General features: G+C 46.6%; 1 protein-coding gene across 1 annotated transcript in view; it reads right to left on the minus strand.

The window, feature by feature from the left end:
• Nucleotides 1-16,318: 16,318 nt before the first annotated feature.
• Nucleotides 16,319-22,467, minus strand: part of LOC135897829 (nose resistant to fluoxetine protein 6-like) — a 198,258-nt gene continuing 192,109 nt past the window's right edge. The window contains exon 15 of the mRNA XM_065426538.2: nt 16,319-16,853. Within this exon, the coding sequence (XP_065282610.2) occupies nt 16,542-16,853 (312 nt within the window). The 3' untranslated portion in view covers nt 16,319-16,541. The remainder of the gene's footprint in view (nt 16,854-22,467) is intronic.

The following is a 22,467-nucleotide window of genomic DNA, read 5'->3' on the forward strand; positions in this document are numbered from 1 at the left end:
AATGGGGTATTTCCAGAATTATTGTCTCACTTTCGACCTCGAAGAAGCATCTCAGACTCTGTACTTGACCTCTACACATCTGTAAAACATCACAAATCTTCACGAAAGATAACAATTCAGGCATTCCTTGACACCCATAGGGCTTTTGATGCCGCGACTCATGTCCACATGCTCTGCAGCATGCACGATCTGGGCATACAAAGGAAAATACTGCGCTGGATTTTAGATTATTTAAGTAGCGAAATATTTTTGGGCATAACATTCTTTGGCTAGGTGCCCGGGATAGTTTTCTGCTCCATTCCGTTCGTCCTTACGTTTCGTATCCCATAATGCCAATACCGTCATCTAGAATTTAATAGGCAAATTTCTGTGAATACACAAACTTCTGTACGCTTACCGCCACCTACTTTTAGGCGCACGAACCTCCAACGCGATATTTTGTCAGCCAGCGTAGGAGTGATGGTTAAAGGGACACTAAAGGTTAATATTAAGTTAACCTGGACTGCTGAAATACCATGCAAGAAACCTCGAAACGCTTGTTTCATGTGAAGAAGAGACTTATTTTAAGAGAAAATGCGTTGTGAAGCGTCCGCATACTTCTAGCGCAGTTCAAATCTCCCGCCCTCCAATCGAGGAGTGGTGACCTCATGGTCTCATAGTGACGTTGCGCCGTCGGTGAGTAAAACGGCGCTCGCAGACGGCGCTACGGCTTTTCTGCGCAAAACGCAAACGCGCGGCCAGTAACAGAGCCAAGACAGAGCCGACAGCAGCGTGAAAGCGGAACTACGGTGGCTAGCGGAAGGGAAAGCGCGCGACGATAAGCTGGTTCTTCATTTTATGACGCCAACTATGACGCTCGTTGCAATGGACAACCCTGACAACGACACATTGGCTCGCAATGCTGGACTCCACTTCAGCGATTTAAGCACTGATGAACGTGTCCTGCTGCTGAGGGCTCGCGCTGCCGGCGTCGTTGCGTACTACTACGACGGCAACTGTATGTCATGGCTGTACATATTCGCACATTTGAAGCTTTTTCTTCGTGAAAACCAAATGCCGCACTCAAGTCTTCGACCTGCAATTGTTCTTGCGCTTCGGAGAATGCAGGCAAGACTGACGGAACAGCGCTACGGGAAACCATTGCTTTGAAAAGCACTGACTTCAGTAAGGCGGCGTTGAACTCATAATACTCTGGACGAAAGTGCAGCGAGCACACTGTGCGATTTTTCGGCTCTTTGCAGACGCGCGGTGGCAGAGGTGCGGCACTTCACCGCTTCGAACGGAGAGGTTCACTCATTGGCACACAGTGATAAGTAACGTTGGAATTGCCGCTGCAACTGCCCTTGGCCAAGTACCACGGACCACGGCATCAGATGGACGTGGCATTCTCGCTGCTTGTTCCAAATGCAAGTTTCGCTAGCCAGCAGGACCAGCGCAGCACGATGCGATAACGAAACAACTGAAACTCCGAAGCACGCGCGGCTCAGAGTCGAGCTCAAACGAAATGTTTCTACCACCCATACTACTGAAGGGTAACGTCAAAATGTTATTTTTTTTTAATCGAGCAGAAGTAAACAAGTAGCATTTTCTTCCGTCTTATAATCTAATGAAATTATATTTTTAATGCGAGTTGTTGAGTACTAGTGACATAAATTATGACGAGGAGTGCCTTCGTCATCGGGCTAGTACCGGAATGTCGCTGGGGGTCTCAAATCGTGTCATGCATTTACCTCAATTTCTCGGTTACTAAAGCTCTGTTCGCGATTATATTATTGCGATATGATCAAGCGATGCTCAAGAAACGAGCCGCCGCGAGAACGACGACGAAGTTGGTCGGTGCGCTTGGCGCGAGCGAGTGTCGGCCTGGCTGCCTGGCTCCAGTGTAAATAGCCTGTAAATAGTGTCTTCTGTCTGTGCTTTTCCACACGCAACATTCTGCTGGAGGTGCTCGGTATTACAAGTAGTAATTCAGAGCCGTCCTGATGAAGGCTACGACGGTACAGAGTACCGTCGCGGAGGACGAAGAGGCGTAGAGTAGCATCGGCCGGAGAGTGCTCAAAACGGTCGATGAGTGCTCTGTAGGCGTCACGGCGTTGCTCGTCGGCGAAATGAAGCAGCTATGATACAGAGAATACGCAAGAAGCACTGGCAATATTAGAGGAGTCAGAGTCGTCAACAGGGTAACGCGACAAGCTGTCGCGTACGGCCACGGCCACAGACCGTGGCCGTACGTTTTTGGCCAAAGTCATCGACGACATCATGCGTGCCTGCTCAATACGGCATAAATTTACCACCTTCTACCATCCCCGAACGAACGGCCTCACTGAGCGCTTGAACGGCACCCTTACAGACATGCTATCCAAAGAAATTTCTGACGACCACCGTGACTGGGACCTGGCTCTACCTTACATTACCTTTGCATACAACTCTTCCCGTCTCAAAACTGCTGGCTTTTCCCCGTTTTACCTCTTGTATGGCCCCGAACCAACCCTACTTCTGGACACTGTGCTTCCGTCCACCACAGCTTCAACTAGCGCTTATGCCCGTGATGCAATCACCCATGCTGACTACGCTCGTCAACTTGCGCACGCTCGTCTACAAGTGTCTCAAGACAAGCAGAAGCAACGCTGCGGCCTCCGTCACCGGAATGTCCATTTTGTGCCCGGCAGCTTCGTGTTTCTTTGGTCACCTTCGCGTAAAGTTGGCGCATGTGAAAAACTCCTTTCTTTTTACACAGGCCCATATCGCGTGCTCCGCAAAGTGACCGATGTCACCTATGAAATCGTTCTAGCCACGCCCACTACGTCCTCCGCTGTGACAACCAGTGACATTGTCCACGTCGCCCGACTGAAGCCCTACAACTCTCCACGCGCCTTGGATATTTAACAGCAACGTGACGGTGCTTTTGCCGCCGGGGGGGAGGGGGGTAGTATTACGATATGCTCAAGCGATGCTCAAGAAACGAGCCGCCGCGAGAACGACGACGAAGTTGGTCGGTGCGCTTGGCGCGAGCGAGTGTCGGCCTGGCTGCCTGGCTCCAGTGTAAATAGCCTGTAAATAGCGTCTTCTGTCTGTGTCTTTCCACACGCAACAATATTGACGCCTTAGACGTTCTAGAGCATTGCTTTATCACTTTAACTTGACTTCATAGTAACCTTTAGTGTCCCTTTAATGCATATATTTGCCTAAACTTCATCCTTCTGGCTAGACATCACGTTTTTTATGTCGCACACGGAAAATACCCTCTTGAGAATGTGTGCACTGTGACACTCCGGAAGCCTCTGCGGAACATATCGACCTCGAATTTCCACAATTTGACCAACATCAGGAGACACTTCGAGGTCGTCTGAAAGCCTTTGGTAGACGTCCCTTTTCTGTGAAAAAACTGCTCGGTCCCTGATGCTGTCCTTATAAACAAAGAGAAGCTATAAAAGCCTTGTGTTATTTTCTCGTGGACAGTGATATCGTTAGTTTCTAGTAAAAGCGCAATTAAGTGACATTAATTATGCCTCGCAACAACGCCATGATGACTGATCTTGTGGTACCATTTGACATATTGTGTTCCCTGGTGCGCTTTTATCGCGCCACAAACTTCTGTGTGCTATGCTTTTAACTGATTCCTTTATTCGTGAGCAGTATAATTGTGCTTTCCATAAGTTATACGCTGCCTCTGTATTATCCTTGCTATTATCCTATTATCCTATAGATTTACAGTTTTTATCACGACCTTTGTACTCGTATATTTTTAGAGATCATGGAGTATAGAGAGTTTCAATTTGTGTGGTTGTGGTTCCACACTGCCTGCCTATCATTGAGGCAATGGGCGCTCTCCCCTCGTTCTTCTGAAATGGTTGCCCTTATGCTGAGTTTCAAACATCCACTTATGACCTTGGCATCGTCATGTCAAGCCAACTCGCCCAACTATGTGTACGAACCTCCAAAGTTCCACGAAACTGCCAACCCCTTCCGGCGGGTCGAACTGGGGGATCCGGTGGCGCGCCTTACCAAGACTACTGCCGCGACGAATAAAGCGGAATGCGACGAGGGTGACGTCACCACTCGGCCCGCCTCCTTCCTGCCGACGATGGGTCGCCAAAGGGACTTAAGGCCGAACCGGCCCAGTGTTAAGAGAGAGTCGCCACCAGCCGCTTCGTCATTCTGGTGCTCTCTTGCCGCTACTTATGTGCTCTTACCTGCGACATCTGTACATTGTATAAAGCTTTTCGTTTCCTCTTCTTCTGCTCAAAGAGTACGTCTGTCGTCCTCGCCCCCGAGTTGCAATATTGTGAAAGCTTCTTACCATTGTTTTTTATTTTTCTATTTAATTTCTTCCCTTGTATAGTTTTTAATATGCGTGTCTGTTAGCTATGATTTTGGGATAGCGGGCTCATCAGTTGCCAAACTTCCCATATTGTCACAATTAATAAGGAACAGCCATATCGGTGGAGCTGCTGGTGGTAACCAAGCCACCGGTCTAAACAGAAAGAAGGCCCCTCTACTGCTCGTTTTGAAGTAATAGTTTCTTGTTAGAACTTATAAAGTAAAATTTTAGTAGCTGGCTGTATCAATTCGCTCTGGCCCGGCTCGTATGTCATGTTTCCTGCGTCTGCTCGGTTCCGTTATCTGTCATATGCACACATATATTTAGCGTATTAAATTTCATTCATTGTCGGCTAGCAAGCGAACGCAACGTGGCAGCTCCCATGCTTGTTTATGACCGCCACAGCCGTCCTAAGCGTTACAACACGCGAATCCACTTGCGTTTATTATGCCCCGTCCTTGAGGACTGTCTTGCGGTGGCACACTGCTCATCGAGAGTAGAATATCCTTGTGGAATCGCGTGGAAAATGACGACTGGGCGCACGCACTAATTGGTCGAAGCTCGCGCTCAGGCTATGTGCCAGGAATGAAGAGAGAGTGGAGCGGGTCTGCTGTTATGGTGATGCCGATCAAGACGTCTCCGCGTTCTGTCCGTATAGTAATGTTAATACAACGTGTTTCAATAAACTTTCCACATAGATACCTGCAACAATATGTAGCATTATGTAAACATTTTAGTTCTAGAGTCATTGTGGTCTCTATCTCAGCAACCTGCCGCTATTTAAGTGAAAAGATAATTGTAGCACTGCACTATCCGTTATTTCTATCTAGCGCTCTCGTCTTTTTTCCTGCTAGATTGCAGAGTTTCAAAAGTAAATCAGAGACTTTAGCAATAGGTCACTTTCGTACACGTTTTTATTCACATCGTTTCAACACATCGCAATAAACTTAGTTACTTTATTTACACCGTCATCTTTTGTGGCGTCAAGTTGTTTTGTGCTGCCAAAACATGGCGACGACAATCGACAATGACGAGGAAAGGAGAAGGCTCGCATGAGGACGTAGCGCAGGACGACATGCACTTGAGAGCCTTCGCTCGCCTCATCGGGAGCGCGCAGGAAAACCCTCCTCATTATAACCTCAGACCTGCGAATCGATTTGAGAACGAAGGTAGTGATGAAAGATAATACAGGCGGAGAGAGAGAAACGCTTTTGTGCACACAAGGCGGCAGTCGTCCGGAATGTCGTATTCTTTCGCCACCTAATGAAGTGGCAGTGAATTTTCCTTTAAGGTGTTTTCGCGTGTCTACAGAGAACAGCGCCCGAACGACCCGGCAGCCGCTTGGCTCTCGACAGCGTCTTGCGTTGCACTGCTGGGTAATCTCGCGCCTCGATTACTAATTTATCCGGCCTTGCTAGCAGCCAGCCCGTGCCCGTCACTGGCCGGTCGCTACACAAGGCGAGTCGCCTCAGGCGGGATGGGCACCGGGCCGTGCGCTGGTTGTCTATAGAACTGTGCTACCATTGCCAAGCGGGTGACGTTACTTTCTTTATTTTCTCTGGCTGCAGCATCGAGAATGAAAAACATATTCCTGGCAAGCGTTGCGTCCTCATACTGCAGTCAAAAGATTAGTATCTCTCTCTATCTCTATGTGTGTGTGTGTGTGTTTGTGTATGTGTCGGTGTGTGTATCTGTGTGCGTCGGGGGAGAAGGGAAGAGAGAAAAAGCAAGGGAAGCGCCAACTCTCCTATGTGTTTGCAATTTCACGGCACGAACTCCACACAGCTTGGGTGGCTGCGAAATAGTAAGCGGCTTGTAAATTATTTTTCAGCGTTTTCAACCTACATTTTGCCCTGGGAACCTTGAGGTCTCGCAGAGGACTTCTCTAAAATCATTTAGTAGGGAAAAAAATTGGAATCTACAGAAGTGCTTACCTTGTGTAACTCCACAAACCATTTGTTGTTTTTGTTATATGACCTGTTTGTGTGAAATACTTGGTGATGTGAATGGATCGTGTTCTAGGTTTCACTCGCTTTTCTAGATCAGGCTGCCCATGACTGGCGTCGTTTTGTAGGCCATTAATTAGTGATCCATTGTTAGTGCTGAAGTCCCAGTATGTAGGTCGGACCGCAAGCTCACCACAAGCCAAACTGGCAACATGAAAGTTCTTTTCGATAGAGCTTTAACGTTGGGCTGTGGAGCTGAAAAGAACTCGTGCGTTGACACCGTTAACACTTTTAAGGTTCTCGAATGCGGATTCGAATCCCGGACCAGGACAAGTTCTTCCTCGCCTGGCGAAGCTTTTCTTTCCGAGAAACCAGTATGGATGTCCTCTAGTAGAGTGAATGGAAATATTTCCCTTTTATGAATTTTTCTCCACCTTGAGGGATTCCGCAGAACTGATTTGCTATTTTCAAGGTATTTGTATATGTTGCGCATCCCTGACTATATCACATGAATGTTTCGTTGCGGCTATACATTTTGCCGCAGTGAGATAATATTAGCGTTGTTTACTTTTTTCGGTAGTGAGGGTAGGTGCAATCAGAGCGTTGTAATCTTACTCTCTTCAGTGTTCTAGTTTAGCGTCCCGCTAGCTTCAACTCTGCACTGTATAGGTAAAAAGCTATTTTATTTCTTTTCTTTCATTCTGAGCCAGCTTTCATCGGGTCGGTTTCGACACTTTCAGTTTTAGTGCACATAGAGTACACAATTGGGAATTATAAGTTTACTTACACTCATGCGTGAAGAAGAATAACTGTAAGCACTTCGCTTCGATTCGAACTTTTACACCCGAACTCCCAGTTAACTATGCCTGCTTTTTCTCATTGTTCTTGCACCTCTCTACGTGAGTGCTTAAATCGTTAGTTATTGATATTTTTGAGGTAGATGTAAAAATATGTGGGATCATCGCTTTGATGCGTCTCCCATTATTTTCAATAAATAGGGCCAACTCTAGCATCGTTACAGGATACAATGGCGTGTATAAAAAAGTACATAGCAATGCGCTGCGGGTGCAACCATGCGCTGATAGTTAAAGAAAATTAAATTATTCGATGTTCTAATGTCTAAGACTAAGTTACGCTTGTTTTGCATTGCGACTACAAGCACCGTGACTTTACAAACATATGAAGTCACCATTGCCTGTTGGTAAACAGCCTTCGGTGCCTTCTGGATCCGCAAATATTAAAGTTTCTGAATGCCTCTGTTTTAACAACTCAAAACAGTGTCAGCTGCCAGCATTGTACGCTGATTCTGCTGCTCGCCACAACCGATATACTAGCCAGGGCGGTAATATTATATATATATATATATATATATATATATATATATATATTCAATTTTTTATTTTTTATGTATCTGTGTATCGCGCAGTTACCGCACTTCTTTTTTTTCTGCTGCTTTCAAGAAACACAGTCACATCACCGACAACATGACAAGACTGAAGGCGTGCAAGATGCCTTTAACACCCTGATACGCATTGGTACGTACATACTTTCTGCCGGTGTAATATAAACCTATTTTATTTTTGGCGTCGAATTAGATAAGTGCTTAAAGTTAGGTTTTCATATTTTCCTTTCATGGAGAACAGTTGTATACTACACTTAATAATAAAAGATTTCGTGTTCCTGCTTTACATCTTGCAACCCTTATGGCTTTTTTTAGTATGTTTTCATTTATAGCCATATTACTGCATTTCCTTCTTTTGTGGCATTTACGGCTCATTTATCGTCGCTACGGTACGTACAAAACTAAGCATCGGGTGTCATAACATTCAGCACTTCATCATAAAACTTGAAACGCTTCTTCGCAGATTTACGGTATATGTGTACCCGCACAAATTTCGTAAATACTCAATTGGTGTTTCGATTCACATTTCCGATAAAACTGAAAACTTTCAAATAATTACCAACCACTTGCTTTCCTCGTTCCAGTTACACCCGTATAGCTTACAATAATAGTTATCGAGTATACATATACTTCCGAAGCCAAAAGAAGGACAAGGCTACACACAAAGCGCAAACTACCGACCGTCAAAACCTGCTATATATAGCAAGTACACCGATACTTTCCCTTCAACGTAATTCTGGAATCACTATCCAATGTTTAAAAAACATGAACGTATCTAAAGACTAACTCCGTGCTTTGTTGAGTATATGCAACTGCTAAACTGTTTACTTTAATGGGAAAAAGCTTGCGTAATATTTAAGCACTGAAATTGCAGTGACTTTCTCCTTTGATTGAATCAAAACTGAAGGTTTTCGTATCAACCCTTGACCTTGGGGCCTCTTTTTGCTATATAAAATATGTGTCATGTATATTACCAGCGCAAAATAGAACTATTTGATTTGAATATATGCCCACGCTTCATCCCCACGCTTGTTCTCTAGCTCAATTACAATGTTTTGTGAATTTGTGACTCGCCTTTCACAGAAAGGTAAAATCATTCCTCTCAGGGAAGCAGGAACTCTCGTGCGCTACAAAAATTTCGAATGTGCGTCGTGATTTAAGTCGAACGCTTACGTGAACTATAGAAAGTAGCCTTGAAATTACACAACAGGCCCACATTCGTACATCAGATAGCGATGCTTAATACGGGTGTCTAGACGCACTGTGACCGAAGCGCTGTGCATCAGGCTGGCTTCATTAGGGCACTTGGTGAGCACGAAACCGCCCTTTTGGGGACAACAAGTCGAGTTAAATTGTATCGCTTTGCATTGGCACCAGCATGCATGTGAAGTTTCATCTCTATATGTTTAGATAAGTAAGTGCACGTAGAAAACAAACTTACAAAGAAATCATTCAACCATTCCACTGCTGTTCTTACCTGCCTTTCCTATGATAAATTCTCATTCTCTAAAAATCAAATATGATCACCTCCAAGGTGGATATTTCGTATTCCCGTCGCTCTTGGCATTATCATGTTGTGTTGTCGTTTCCGCTGTTTATTAAACGGTTATAACGTGGGAAACGTAGCAGGATGTTCTCGTGTGCGCTCAGGCATAGTTTATACATGCACATCCTCCATGGAGGAGGATGTACATGCACATCCTCCATGGAGGAGGATGTACATTGGAGGACGACGACGAAGTGTCCTGTGTGGAACGCTGCCTTTTCGTCTCTGAGAATTTGAAGCTACTGTGTGGGAGACGCCACTCCCTTAACTACGGCGATGGACGTGGAGTCGCCTGGAGAGGTTCCTGGTCCGTCTACGTCAACAGCGACCGCACCGCGAAAGCGGTCTAGTCGCCCGAGTGACACCGACAGCGAGGACACTGTGATCTACTCAGGGACCAGTGATGAAACCTCGGATGACAGCGATTTCGTGCCCGTAGCGAAGCACAAAGCAAAGGGAAGACTCGTCAGGACGTCCCCTTCCACAAGTAAGGCAACTGTGATCCCGACGCGAAAGCCATCAGACCTCACCATTTATATGTGCCTGTGGCTGCTAGCGACAATCTAAACCGGATCAACCGCCAAGCCACATCTGTATCGCTCGAGGCACTCGTTCCGGGTCAGATCAAAGATATAAGGATCAACGCCCGTAAGAACATCCTCGCTATAGATGTCACAAACCGCAGCGCGCTAGACATTCTAAGCAACGTTAAGGTGCTGGATAGCATTAACGTACGCTGCTATAAACAAGACCATCATGACTCTACGGCCGGCGTTGTGTATGACGTAGATAATTCCATAAGCGATGCTGACCTGCATATACTCATCAAGCCGGCGACAGAGGGAATTGCCATATTGCAAGCTCGTCGCCTGGGACGCTCGCAGTGTGTCAAGTTAACTTTCAAAGGAGACAGCCTACCGTCCCACGTCAAGGTCGGTCACTTCCGACACATTGTACGGCCTTTTGTGCCAAAGCCGCTTCAGTGCAGGAAATGTCAAAGGATAGGGCACGTTAGTGCGGTTTGCACAAACGCTGCCGTGTGCTCACGGTGCTCTGGGTCGCACAGCTCCGACGCCTGTCGTGAAGAAAACAAAAAGTGCGCCAATTGTCAGGGCTCTCACGATGCAACTTCGAAGAATTGCCCACATGTGAAAAATGAGGCGAAAGTCTTGAGGCAAATGGTCAGGGATGGTTCCTCGCACAGGGAGGCTGCCGCTAAGGTGCGACGTCGACGTTCACGTCGCCGGAGATCTAGGAAACCCACTGCTATTGCTAAGGATGCACCGCGCCCACTGACAGTCCAGAAACTTCCGCATACAACTAGCAATAGCAGCAATGACATTCCTCAGCAGAAAGTCTCCAATATCATTGCCTCAAGCGACGAGTGGCCGCCATTGCCACGGCTAGATCCACCAGCGGAGCGACAAGATGTAGTACGCTCGCCGAATCACGCTTCACCTCCTGGCAACCAAGACAACGACAAACAAGTTGTCACCATGATAAGGGCCCTTATGAACACGCTACGAGCACTACTGACTGCCATACACACTCCGGCAGCTCGAGGCGCACTTCAAATACTGGATGCCCTGTATCCGGTACTTTCCGGTCTTGAGAAGTACCATGGCTGCTCCTCTACATTCGTTCCTTAAAGAGGTCAAAGAAGCGTCTATCTTCCAATGGAATGTCAGAGGCATTAAATCGCGCATTTCGGACTTTCGTCCGTTTGTTTTTAAGAACAAATTTCCAATAATTGTCATTTGTGAGCCAAACGTTGAGAGCGCCATCCGCCTGTCAGGATATGAAGCTTTCATGTCTGCCACCTGTACCGACCGCAGCAAAGTCATCGTTTATATCAGATGCGATTTCACATATGTTTTACACCCAGTGGCACCTGATGACAACAATCAATATGTGTGTTTGACTATAAAATGCAAGAACGTCGCACTCACGCTCATAGGTGCCTACATTTCACCTTCGAGTCGATTTGACAGCTCAAGACTAGATGGAATTTTAACAGCGACACCTGGACCATGGGTTATTACCGGCGACTTCAATGCGCATCATCCGCTATGGGGAAGCTTAAAGATGGACTGTCGAGGAAGACGTGTACTATCCTTCGCGTCGGACCATGAGCTCTGCTGCCTAAATGATGGCAGTCCCACCTTTCTGCGGGGATTGACATACAGCAGCTGCCTGGACTTGACTTTTGTTTCGAGATGCCTCAGTGCCAGAGTGAAATGGTTCACGGACAACGAAACGCATGGTAGTGACCACGTTCCAACGTATGTTAAAATCGACGGCATACGCAAGTCACACTCTACTACAGTTCATCACATCGACTGGCCTAAATACACGTCGCTCATGGAGAAGAATTGCCAAGAGATCCGGGACTGTCTGCCTGGCAACATCGAGAAGCTAATTAACGCCGCTGCTCAAGAAGCCACAAGATCTTTTAGGCCTATTCCTAAATTTTCTGAATTCGAAGCAGAATTGGAGCGGCTTCGAGCAATCCGCCGTCGCGCGGAAAGAAGGTACAGGCGCACCAAGTCCATCTACGACCTAAGGGAGGCGAGACGCATACAGAAGAAGATCCAGCGTCGGATCAACTCCCTGCAGTCTCTAAGATGGAAAACCTTCTGTGATACCCTTGACCCGCATAAACCCCTGTCACATATATGGAGAACAGTGCGTGGTCTTCGAACATCACCGCAACAACGCCACCCTTTCAAATGCCTGGCTCTCTACCAAGGTCGCAGGGAGATCGACGTAGCGGACGACTTCTGTTTCAAGGTCGCTGGTCTACCGCCATCGTTCGCTACACGTGATCTCCGTGATGTTCCAATCTCGCGGGATTCTCGTATGGACAATCTGTTTTCCATCGAGGAGTTGCAGGCGGCGTTGGCAGCGTGCAGACGTTCCTCATCACCTGGGCCTGACGGGGTGACATACGCAGCTCTTGGAAACCTTGGTCACACAGCCCGGCATGCACTTCTAGACGTGTACAATAATTCATGGCGTGAAGGCGAAGTTCCAGCTGCATGGAAGTCCAGCCGCCTTGTGCCTTTGCTCAAGCCAGGTAAATCACCCCTAGACGTGGCGTCTTATCGTCCCATTGCTCTGGCCAGTTGTCTAGGCAAGGTGATGGAGAGGATGGTGCTGACGCGTCTAGAGTGGTATCTAGAACATTACAAGTTATATCCTGACGCTATGGCAGGCTTTCGACGCGGACGCTCTTCTATAGACAACGTCATAGATCTTGTCTCGTCTGTTCAGCACGAAAAAAGCCTCAGGAGACTGTCAGCGGCGATGTTCCTAGATGTTAAAGGCGCATATGACAACGTAACCCATCAAGCCATCCTGGACGCCTTGGGTGATGTCGGCCTAGGCGGCCTTGTTTTTCAGTGGATATCCAGCTTCTTGAAGGACAGGTCATTCTTTGTGCAAACAGAGGACGGTGCGTCATCACAACGCAACACCTACCGAGGCGTACCACAAGGCGGAGTCTTGAGCCCCACTCTATTTAACCTGGTGCTCATCGACCTGGTTCATACCCTTCCGGAATCCGTCCATGTGTCGATCTATGCAGACGATATATGCATTTGGTCATCAGGAGCGACGCGTCCTCAGGTGCGCGCCAGACTTCAAAAAGCGGCCACACTAACATCAGGTTATCTTCGAGCACGAGGTCTGGAGCTGTCCTGCGAGAAGTGCTCTATAGTCGCTTTCACGCGTAAAGCAATGAAACCATACGTTATCAGAATTAATGGACAGCCAATTGCCTACGAGAAGACGCACCGCTTTCTAGGAGTGATAATGGACCGAGACCTTTCCTGGAGTCCTCATATCTCCTACCTAAAAAGGAAATTAGTCATGATAACCCACGTGCTCAGATTTCTTGCGGGAAAGTCATGGGGTGCGTCTGTGAGTGCGATGCTCCAACTCTATAACGCACTGTTCCTAGGTCTCCTGCGCTATAGCTTACCTGTACTGGGTGGGACCGGCAAGACCAACCTCCGTGCCCTCCAATCTGTACAAGCTCAAGCTCTGCGAATTTGCCTTGGTCTTCCCAGATGTGCGTCCACGGCAGCAACAATAGCCATCGCGCATGACCACCCCATCAACACGTATCTTCAAGTCGACACTTTAAGGATGCATATCAGGCACTTCGCCCGACTTCCATCGCATCATCTCGCCTCCCTTCCTGCCGCTCGACCTCGTTCAGCGTTTAGCAAGATTATTGCTGCCAACCATGGAATTTTACCATCAAACTTCACGCCTGCAGCACGACCATCTCAACCGCTGTGGTGCCTCCATCCACTCCAGGCTCTTCTTGTTATTCCCGGTATCAAAAGGAAAACAGAGATGTCAACTTTTGCCCTCAGACAAACCGTGCTTTCAGTGCTACATGAACAGCACAGAGGACGCATCCATGTTTACACAGACGGTTCTGTATCCTCTAATAGTTCAGCTGGAGCAGTGGTGATTCCCACAGAGTGCGTCACCCTCAAGTTCAAGACATCTCACATTACATCATCGACGGCTGCAGAACTCACAGCTATCCGTGCTGCTCTGGAGTTCATTGCTCAGAAATCATCACATTCATGGTCCATCTTATGTGACTCAAAGGCAGCTCTTCAGTGTCTGATGTCCCCTTTAAACCATGGACCAAATGAGCAACTAGTCGTAGACATCCGACTACTCCACCATCACGCAATCAACAAGGGACACAACATCATCTACCAGTGGATACCGGGTCACTGTGGAATTTCAGGAAATGACAGTGCGGATGACGCTGCCCGGTCGGCTCATGATGGCGCCCAGATTATACCCATACCGCTGTCAAGAACAGATGCAGCAACAAGTCTTCGCTCCCTCGCCCGTGAGCTTACACAGAATCTGTGGAACACCAGTGAATTTACGAACGCACGTCTCCACAAATTGGATCCACGTCTGCAACTCCGCCTACCACCAGGGTTGCCACGAGCGGAAGCAACACTTCTGTGCCGCCTGTGGCTCGGCGTGGCATTCACGAACTCATATTCATTCCGCATTGGAATGGCCGACAGCCCTACTTGTGACACCTGCGACTGCGAGGAGACGATTGAACATCTCCTTTGTGACTGTCCCCGTTACGCAGTGCGAAGAACAGTGCTCGTGACTGCTCTCGCAAAACTGGACAATCGCCCCTTTACAGAGGAAAAAGCTCTAGGACATTGGTCCAGACGGGCTTCGGCATTCAAGGCCTTAAGGGCTTTGTTGAAGTTTTTAAGGACATGTGAATTGTGCGAGCGCCTTTGAACGTTGTAGAGCGTAGTTTCGCGTTACTGTGTGAATTTTTTTTCTTTTTATTTTTTTTTCCTTTTCTTCTTCTTTCTCCTTTTATTCCCTTTACCCCTTTCCCCAGCACAGGGTAGCCAGCCGGTACTTACACTGGCTAACCTCCCTGTCTTTCCTCTCCTTTGCCTCCTCCTCCTCCTATACATGCACAACGTGGCAACTCCGGAGGGCTAGTTGAATGCCCGTCGACCAACCTGGGGACCTCAGAAGAAATTTCTGCCAGCAAAGCGCACAACTTGTGTAAGCTGCGCGACGCAGTCGTCTGCGTCCGAGCGGCTTCTGTGCGGCCGCCCTGAACCACCGTCTGGCGCGGGCACCCAGGGACCGGTGTTCTGCACTCAGGCCATTCGCGCGGGAGAACCACGAGTCAATCGTAAATCGTATGCAGGTGTCGCGTGAGCCCGCAGTGCGGGGTTCCATCATGAAGCCCTCACTGTGCCCCACAAATGAATCACCGACTTTGTGCAAGCCAGCTTCGTCTGCATTCATGTACATGGCAGTTTCACAAGTCACACTTTCACATGCAGCCACAACAGATATGTTGAAAGTGGTATGTACAGCAGTGAGCACACGGGCAGCTCTTTACGGGTGTCGCCAAGGCAGCACACAGGCCTCTTAACAAATATCAATTAACGTGAACTATTTTTATACAATTACGCATTCGCGTTACTCCTTTCGTAACTAAGTTCACGATGACTCAATAGACGCACCAGAATGATTCATAGCTTAGCAACCTTAACATGTAGGGGAATAAGCTTGGAAGCGCAATGTTTGACAGATACGAAAGGGGAGTCCCACGTCAGGTGCTATTATTCTTCGTGGCAGGATGAGGTAATGATATGAGTATAGGAAAGAGGGTTGAGAAGCAAATGAAGACACAAATACCATGGCTTGCTAATGGAGAATTGTAACTTAAAAGTCGGAAGGTGATTCAACCTCCAGTTGAAGTGGATGAAAGACAATGGCTGAGGGAGTTGTGGGTGAGAATAGTGTGGAGTCACAGCGCCCGGCACTCTATCATGTCACCTCTCACGTGAAGGTATAGTAGGACGAGTTTCGGACTGCTTTCAGTTACCTGGTATCGGCACACATTTTTCAGGATCGGCCCACCTTTAGACTGCATTATCTTCAAGATTGGCCTACACTTCGACGTATGATGACGTATTAATTAATTATAACTAATTTGTGGGGTTTTAGATGCTAAATCTACGATCTCATTATGAGTCATGCATTGTACATGTATTGGGGAAGGGTTACAATAGCGTTTTCTGGGCTAGAAGTCCCGTGTTCGAATCCAGCCATGGGAATATATATATATATATATATATATATATATATATATATATATATATATATATATATATATATATATATATATATATATATATATATATATATATATATATATATATATATATATATATATATATATATCCGGAACATCACGGCATGCAGTGGTCCCATGAGCACATATCGTCCGACATTTTTAGACTGCACTATCTCTGGGATCGGCCCACGAACGAGGCTAGAAACATACCCAGTACGGAAAAGCGGACGTAACTCGCCAAGAAAACAGCGGTTTATGTTGGCATAAAACAACTTATTATTGACTCCTACCTCTTCTCTCTACCCTGCCCGTTCCTAAAGTTAATATTGCGGGATTTCTTGCCAATACGAACCAAGTCATCAAACAACATGTATTCTGATGAATAACGGTAGTGTAGCATGCGCTGTGATTAAGCGCAGAAAGCACTTGCGTTCGCCGGGTGTTTTTTTTTTCTTTGCTAAAATGTGGGCCATAACGGTCCTTGTACGAGTGCTTCCCACAGTAGCATGCACACAAGGTCCTGTACCTTGGGCTGTAAGCCCTACCCGTATCCCTGATGTACCGCGGCCGGTGGGCACTTGGGCAGCGTGAATATCGCAGAGCTGTCCAGGCAGTAACGACGACAAAGCACGTCTCCTGGCCGCACCCTGGGCGGCGCGCGACTACAGCCTGCAGCTGTCGCCGCGCGCGCATTCCGATCCGGCGGCGACAAAACGGCTGACCGTCGCCGCTGCTGCAGACTCGGGCACGGCGTGCGCCCAGCCGTCGATCGCTGCGGCGGCACCGCCGGTGGTCCTGGCGGGCTGCAACCGCGCCGCGCTCGCAGAGCTGGCTTCCGCTTTGCGGCTCTTGCGGTAGTCGTTCAGCGCCTTGAACAGGATCTTCTCGACGTTGATGAACGGCGTCTCGCAGGTGACGCAGCCCACGAAGGCCGCCATGTAGCAGGCCAGCAGGTGCGCAAAGTAGACGTAGACCTGCGTTTCAGGCACGGAAATGGAGCCGAGATTGCTCTGAGAGCGTTCTTTTCTATCCCGCTATTTCGACCGGCATCGACCTATAAACGTGGTCTTTTATCGAAACTGTCGCTGTGTGTGGCTTTCGTCATGATTTCAGAGCGCGGAGCCAGGAAATGATCCCACCCGAGAGATGGTGGTGTAGCAAAAACAGGCGGCTTTAACCAGGCGTTTATTTAACCTGGCGATTAAGGACCGGCTAAATCGTCCATCAAAACGTCCATCGAACCAGTCTCTCTAATGAATGCAAGAAAAAGACGCGAAGCTTCCTTGCGGACTATAATGAACCCTTACGGACACACAAGGTGTTGCAGACACGCATGTGACAGGACCTACTTCTGTAGGTTCTTAAAAAGAGCGTCTTTTTCATCAATGTAGAGGGCTATCCATGAACTTGTAAACATGTACAGATATGCCGGGTGTTTCACTGTAACCTTAGCGGAATTTTTAAAGCTCTCTTGTTGCAGGTAGCACAATCCTGCTCTTTGAGCTTGATTATCCAAATAGGCGGACATTATTTTCTCCAGAAATGGATATGCGCAAATGACTAATTAACGAAATTGCACTCATTGTCTTTAAACTAGTCATTTTATGGTGTGTATTGCATTTTACCACTAACTTAAGTCAGTAAGTTGTCAAGGCACACACACTTGGAACGAATTTTGAAGTTAACGCCAGTATTAGAACAAGCATCGTCAAGAGTTTCGGCAATATTCACTGTTGCACGTGTTACGTACTTTTATAACAAAACGTCTTCGTAAGTAGTGAAGGAGAAATTTAACTGCAACGCCAAAGACACTTCGTCCGGTATTGGAGCACATTTGACGAAACTTGTCAGCCTCAGAATTTCTGCTAAGAGGATATGCCTTGCGCACTTACCGGCTCCACTTCGTAAATTTCAATATGTACCCCAAAGTGTCTAGTTAAAATTTATTTACTAAACTTTGCTTAATTGGTCTTTTATGTATTTCGATTTCTCATGCAAGTAATGCCCACCTTTCGAGTAATTCAACTCGAGGAGCAAAATTGCGCCATCTGCCATAAGCGATTGCTGAACAAATTGTTAGGAATAAAATAAAGCACCCTATATATAAAGAGGCCTTTTCGTCACTGTTTATAGTTTTTATGTTGCTAGGCTGCAATAAGTACACACTAATGACAGTAGTACGTTTTACGAAACTTTTGTCTCTTGATTGGACGTTTTGCTCCCGCGTGCATGGTGCACTCGAGCGCACAAAACTTGCCTATGCGGCTATCAGACAGCTCTCCTCTCTCTCCTAAACATGGCACAGTGCGGCCTGCAGAAATCGAGTTATGTCTACGATGCTGGCGCTCTATTACGTGTAAGGCACGAGTTTCAGACCTTTGACTTATTGATGGGGATAAAGCATTACTGAAATCTGGATGGGCTCGTCGGCCGACTTGTAGCAACGGGGTCGGGAAAGCGGGAGACATCGACAGGGCCAGCGATCAATAAACGCTTCCCTGCACGATTACGCCATGCGGAGAATGCCAGATTCCGCAGCAAAGGGGTAACAGCGCTCGCAGAACGCTGTCGGCCTTCATCGAGGGATGAGTTGATTGCTCTAACCTGGTCCTAGTGCTTTCGTATGGCGGCTGCAAACATGGGGCACTCGGCAAGTTGACAGGCTGTCACTTTTGCGCCGTTAATATTATCTTAGGAACCGATATTTCTCGCCGGAATTCAAGCATCAGAGCTCTAGCTGTATTTTGAAGAGAGAGAGAGAGAGAAGGGAAGACGGAAAGGCAGGGAGGTTAACCTTGTATTTTGAAAACGCGCAAGCAGCTGCATGACGTCAACAACTCCATAATGTGTTCGTGGACGTTTTCTTTTCTGCAAAAAGTCATTGTACATTAGTGGAGCAACGCTTTCGCAAATATTGGCGTTCTTCTTTTTTTGGAAGGGAGAAGTGGGGAAACCACAAGTTTGCTCTGCGCTCTATTTTTGCCAGTCACGTAATGTGCAAAACCATGCAGTCATTATTATATTTTTCTTAATAATTAGACACGATTTCTCGTGGTTTACGTGCGACTAGAATTATTAATGTGTTCAGGGCATTTTTTGATAAATAACGTACCTATTGTTTCATCTCAAGATCTTGTTGAAGTGACACATATTCATTAAACTTATAATTTTAGTGTCTTGTTTAGACTCCATGCGCGGCGGTTGGAAGTCGTAAGAACATGTCCGGATTTTCGATCACTGACTATGTGGAAAATGCTGTTTCTCTTTTTGGTGCCATTGCGGGTTTTCGTTTTATTTGCTGAAAATTGCTGCGCCGTGATTGATAGCGAACTGCTTCGTCGTTCCATTCATTCAAACATCAATTTAGAAGTTGTGGAGATGTTGGGCGAAATATTTGTTGCCGGCATTTGCAATACTACAATCAATCAATCAATCAATCAATCAATCAATCAATCAATCAATCAATCAATCAATCAATCAATCAATCAATCAATCAATCAATCAATCAATCAATCAATCACGCTTGATTGCTTAGATGATTTATACGTATATGAGTTTCAATCGCGGGCTTACAATTCCTTCTCTATAAAGAATATATCACGTCTATTCAAAGAGCAAGGAACGAAAAAGAAAAGAAAGCACCTATGGCAATCACACTTTTCCTTGGAAGTAAACGAGAAGAAAGGGGGTTAACCGAGGGGCCCGAATTTTTTTAATAGTCAAGCCAACAAACACTGGCAGTGTTTGTTGGCTTCTTATGATATGACTATTAAAAAATATCGGGCCCCTCGGTTAACCCCCTTTCTTCTCGTTTATTACGTAACGAGGGTCTCGAATCCGGCAACTTCGATGACTTCAGGTAGCATATGTGGGTTTATTGACCAGTTGCCTTTGCCCAAAAAGATCGCGTTCTCGTGACGCCTGCGGCAAAAAGGACGTTCCACGTCCGCCGCCAAGGTCTGTGAGTGCTGGCGCTGGCTAACACTCCGAGGGTTCTACTAGAACACATTAATACCCAAGAAAGTGGATGGAAAAACGGCGCCGCGGTAGCTCAATTGATACAGCATCGCACGCGAAATGCGAAGGTTGTAGGTTCGGTTTCCAAGGATTTTTTTTGGAAGTGCCTTTCAAGCATAACACCGAACTAAATAAGGACGAGCACAAATTAAGACGAAAGCGGCACAGTGAAAGGACGAGGCAGGCTTTCACATCACCGCGTTTCTGCGTTGTCGTTATCTTAACTTGAGAGTATTGTTACTTGAAGCGAGCTGTAGCTGTTACTCGAAGCCCGTTTTGTGACGACACTTTTCCCGTAAACCCATACTCTGGAATGTTCCGCGCTATAAATTTGCGTTCTCACAAAACTTAACGCATTAGATATTGCGTTTATCACGCCAGCCAATCTTATGTAGTTTTGTTATACACCATGTATTGCAGATCGCATGTGACATTTGTGAGCCAGAGTAAACAATAGCCAACAGCTAATCGAAGCCACTTTGATATACTAAACGTGCAGCCTGTTCATAATACTTTAAGCTTCCACCGGCCATGCAGAGAATCGAAGAAATTCTTTCATGCAGGAAAACAAAATAATATCACAGATGCCTCAGAGAAAATAGCGCTTTCTTTGCGACTCACGGTTGCCCTGTCTGTTCGTTCTGTTCCACGGGATTCCAGCGGCTTCGGGCCGTTTGAGCAGCTTGCACAATCTATAGGCTGACGTAGAAAAAGCAGTTCAGATGCATGGCCTCAAGGATTGGCGATGCACAGCTAGCAGATCCCTTAATACTCCGCTACGGCTCTCAGAGGCCACAGCCTGCGTACTGACTTTGACGCATCGGATGAAGCTGCTTTAATTTTCGTAAGAGAACATACACCGCGGAGCTCACATTTCATTGAAACTTCGACTAGCTCAGCGGGGGAAATTTGTCGCGTTTTCAATGACTGATAAAGAATGCGTGGAAAAAGAATTGGCCCGCGTGGACACTTCACACACGCACTTTGAAAGGAGCACTGTCATGGTATCTCTTACTTTTCCTTTTATATTTTTTTCGGTATATAAGGGTCCGAACTTTCTATACCGCAGAAATAAATACTGGCAAGCGTCAAAGAGTGCTAAATAACTTACTTCAACACTTCTTTCTGTGAGCCAGTCGCCAAATCCACAAAGATTGTCGGTCGTAAGTGCTTATTTTTTCATTGGCCGGCCACCTTCGGTAATAACATCCCAAACGTAACGATAAGCTGGAATCTTCTCTTACCAACAATTTTAGCGCAAGGATGTGGTGTTACAACAGGCGGAGTCAGCCTGGCGTACTTGGCCGACCATTGTTCCGTCTGAGCGTATCTTACATTATATTAGCACGTGAAGCTAGAAAACAGACACCAAGGATAGCATAGGGGAAATTATGTGCTTCTTCATTCAATTAAAGAAATTATAAATTAATGGAAATGAAAGTGGATGAAAAAACAACTGACCGCACTTGGGGCACGAACTCACGTCTTCGCGTTGCGCGTGCGATGCTCTTAACAACTGAGCTAACGCGGCGCCGCTTTCCCGTTCACTTTCTGAGGTATTAATGCTTATCTGCTAGATCTAAACCTGGGAGTATTAATCAGCGCCACACCTCACGGCCTTGACGGCGCATGTGTAACATCCTTTCCTTTGTTTTTCTTTTACAGGCGTCACGTAAACGTGATCCTTTTTGGTGAAGGCAACTAGTTAATAAATCCACACATGCTACCTGAAGGCATCAATGCTGCCGAATCCGAGGTCTCGCTATCTAATTAATGAGAAGAAAGGAAACCAAGACTCTATCTTTATTAGCCATATCATGAGAAGCCAACAAGGATAGCATAGGGGAAATTAAATGTGCTTCTTTATTCAATTAAAGAAATCATAAATTAATGGAAATGAAAGTGGATGAAAAAACAACTCGCCGCACTAGGGTCACGAACCCACCAACCACATAATGCTGTCCCCGTAATGCGAAGACGTCCGTTCGTGCCCCACCTGCGGCCAGTTGTCATCCACTTTGATTTCCATTGATGTATCATTTCTTTAAGTGAATTAATAAGTACGTACATGTAATTCCCTCTATGCTGTGCTCGGTGTTTTTGTTTGTTGCCTGCTCATGATATGGCTAATAAAAACTGGGCCCTGGGTTTCCTTTCTTCTTGTTCACTATATGAACATGGGTTTTAATCCAAATGTTCATCAACTTGGTGTCTGAGTAAAAGGCAAACAGGCGTAGAGCTCCTTTTGCTTATTACTCCCGAACCCTTCCGAGCACTTCGTCTTGAAAGTTTTTATGAATTCGGGCCCAGTTTCGGTTTTCGCACGAAGTAGGTGGATACACCATGACATCATGAAACACTGGCTCGACCCGTTCTTGCTAATACCGGGTATGCCACACACAGTCGTAGCTTCAAGAAACCCGCGCAGATCACTCGTTTATTTTTTTACGAGCCACATCATCGTACCTAGCCTTATTGCTGCCCAACGTCAACACGTTCCTTCTTGGCAGACACCACCACATAATGCCACAGTCTCTCGGTATAGCGGCCGGGTACCCTGTGTTAACATTG

The sequence above is a fragment of the Dermacentor albipictus genome, chromosome 1 (genome assembly GCF_038994185.2).
Source record: "Dermacentor albipictus isolate Rhodes 1998 colony chromosome 1, USDA_Dalb.pri_finalv2, whole genome shotgun sequence".
Lineage (NCBI taxonomy): Eukaryota > Metazoa > Arthropoda > Arachnida > Ixodida > Ixodidae > Dermacentor > Dermacentor albipictus.